Source organism: Salvia splendens, chromosome 15 (genome assembly GCF_004379255.2).
Source record: "Salvia splendens isolate huo1 chromosome 15, SspV2, whole genome shotgun sequence".
NCBI lineage: Eukaryota > Viridiplantae > Streptophyta > Magnoliopsida > Lamiales > Lamiaceae > Salvia > Salvia splendens.
Window position 1 is genome coordinate 7247011 of NC_056046.1, and position 2284 is coordinate 7249294.

Consider the following 2284-nt stretch of genomic DNA (forward strand, 5'->3'; position numbering starts at 1 on the left):
ATTCATTAAACAACTCCATCATAGAACTCTTCACATTCAAGAAAATGGTCAGTTATAAAAAATCATATTGAAACAAAAGAAATCCTTTTTTTCTTTTTATTGTTAATTAAAAGAATTGTTACATTTTTTAACTAGGACGACAATCATATTTATAAGTATACCTAACAATAATCTCTCATGCTTTTTTAGGTTGGCAACACTGAATTTGGCAACACTGAATTTGGCTCTTCGTTGATGAATTCTTTCCCCTTTCTGATTATAGCTATGGAAAAATAGGAGAAACATAACACTAGAGTAGAATACAACAATTCAATTCGCATCACAATCATAATCCGATAATCCCAATACTATCAAATAATCGATTCAATTCCGCCATTGCTTCTTCTCCAAAACCCTAAAATCTAAGAATCGAACTGCTTACCTTCAAAGGACTGCCCAAATTCCCAATTCTTGGGGGTAACACTGTACGAAGGCAGCGTCACTCCATCGCTGCTCGTGATCTCAAACGACAGCGGTTGGTTCTTCAAATCCGCATTTATATGCCAATTCTGCCCCCAATTCCTCCCCATCGGCAGCCATCCCGTCCTCGACCCCTTGATTTTAACAGCCGAGAGGTCCCCCGCGCCGGCGACGTTGCTAATCATCACCGATATAAACACTCCGCCGCCGCCGATCGTGAACCTCACGCCCCCCTCCTTCCGGCAGCGTATCCGCCGGTACTGCACCGGCATGTTGGAGGCCTTCCAGATGGCGATCTTCTCGAACGCCTCGATCGGGAGGACGAAGTGCGAGTTCGGCGGGTTGCACTTGCCGCCGGCGTCGGCGTCGAAGCCGAAATTGGGGGCGCAGAAGTTGGTGGCGGTGACGATGATGGAGGTGCCCGGGATGCACCACCGGAGGTCCTCCACGCAGCGGATTTCGAAGCAGGCGCCGCAGATTTGGCCTTTCTCGAAGAGGACGGTGCTGAGGGCGGCGGTGGCTTTTCCGTAGCCGTTTTTGACTAGGTCGCCGTAGCCGCAGGCGCCGCCGACGGCGTCGATGGGGTCCGAGGCGGCGTAGTAGGTGGCGCGGGCGGGGTTCCAGTCGGAGTGGGAGGGGGTGGAGGGGAAGTAGTGTGAGGTGGCGAGGAGCGCCGACGAGAGGAGAAGGAGGAGGCGCATTTTGAGCGGTGGTGGTGGAGAGCGGAGAGGCGGCGGGGTGGGATTGGAGTGTGGAGTGGAATTGCCTTTTTCTTTTTCTTTTTTTCAAACTTAATAAAGTTAAAGTTTCTAATTTTGGGGAATGATGAAATTAAACTATGTGGTATCATCTGGAAACTGTTCTTTTAGAAAAAATCAATTATTAGTTGTGAATTCAACTGACTTTAAGCTGTCGATGTAAACTGTAAAGTGTGTAATTTGTACTTAAAAATAACATCAAATATTATTCAAATAGGAGTAATATTTTTATTTGACTGATTTCATACTATTAAAATTATTGAAAATAGATTGAGATAGTATAAAAGAACTTGCTAATCATTAGCTTTCAATAAATTGCCTATTGGTAGTTACATAAATGACAATCACATGGCCATAAATGACATGTCTGAATATTCATGGACATTTTACAGATACAAATCGATGTAGAAGCAGTGTAAAGTTTCAAATCTGAATAAATTTACCCCAACGACCTTCCATGAGTCATGTTTTTGTACCCCATCTCCTCTACTCTTTTAACTGATTCAATTGATATTTATATTTTATCTACATTGTACATTGATTACTTAACTTAATATAAATTAAATAGTTATTTCAATTAATATAATGAACAAATAAAATATTTGATTCTTCCATAAAAATATGTTCAATTTAGTATTATCATTTTGTTAGTTCCACAAAAGTATACAGTGGCCCAAGAGAACTTTCTGTTTTGTACAACAGCTGAATATAATGTGGACTAACGTTAGAAACCAAATAGCCCTGAGGCTGAGACTCCACATTGCAGCGATGTTTATTTGCCTCATGAACCATTCGCTCTTGCGTGTGCTGCAAATAAAACTTAAGACGAGAAAGAATCTCATCTCAAGTACGCAGTGCTATGATGTTAAGGACCTAAATCCCTAACGATCCGATAAAACGGACAATAACGAGATAAAGATAATCCGGCGCCCGTGAGGGTCGGCGGAGATAAAGATCTGGGCGGCTGTGCGCGGGTTCCAACCCGTCGGGCAACGGCTACAGATCAGATATACGTTCCGGCTGTGCGCGGAGACCTTCCGTCGGGCAGCAGGTAGCGTAAGGAATTA

At 43.4% G+C, this 2284-nt stretch overlaps 1 protein-coding gene across 1 annotated transcript; it reads right to left on the bottom strand.

The window, feature by feature from the left end:
- Positions 1 to 204: 204 nt before the first annotated feature.
- Positions 205 to 1378, bottom strand: LOC121766583 (expansin-A13-like). The gene has a single exon (XM_042162856.1). The coding sequence runs from the start codon at positions 1158 to 1160 to the stop codon at positions 402 to 404; it is 759 nt and encodes a 252-aa protein (XP_042018790.1). The 5' UTR covers positions 1161 to 1378; the 3' UTR covers positions 205 to 401.
- Positions 1379 to 2284: the final 906 nt, after the last annotated feature.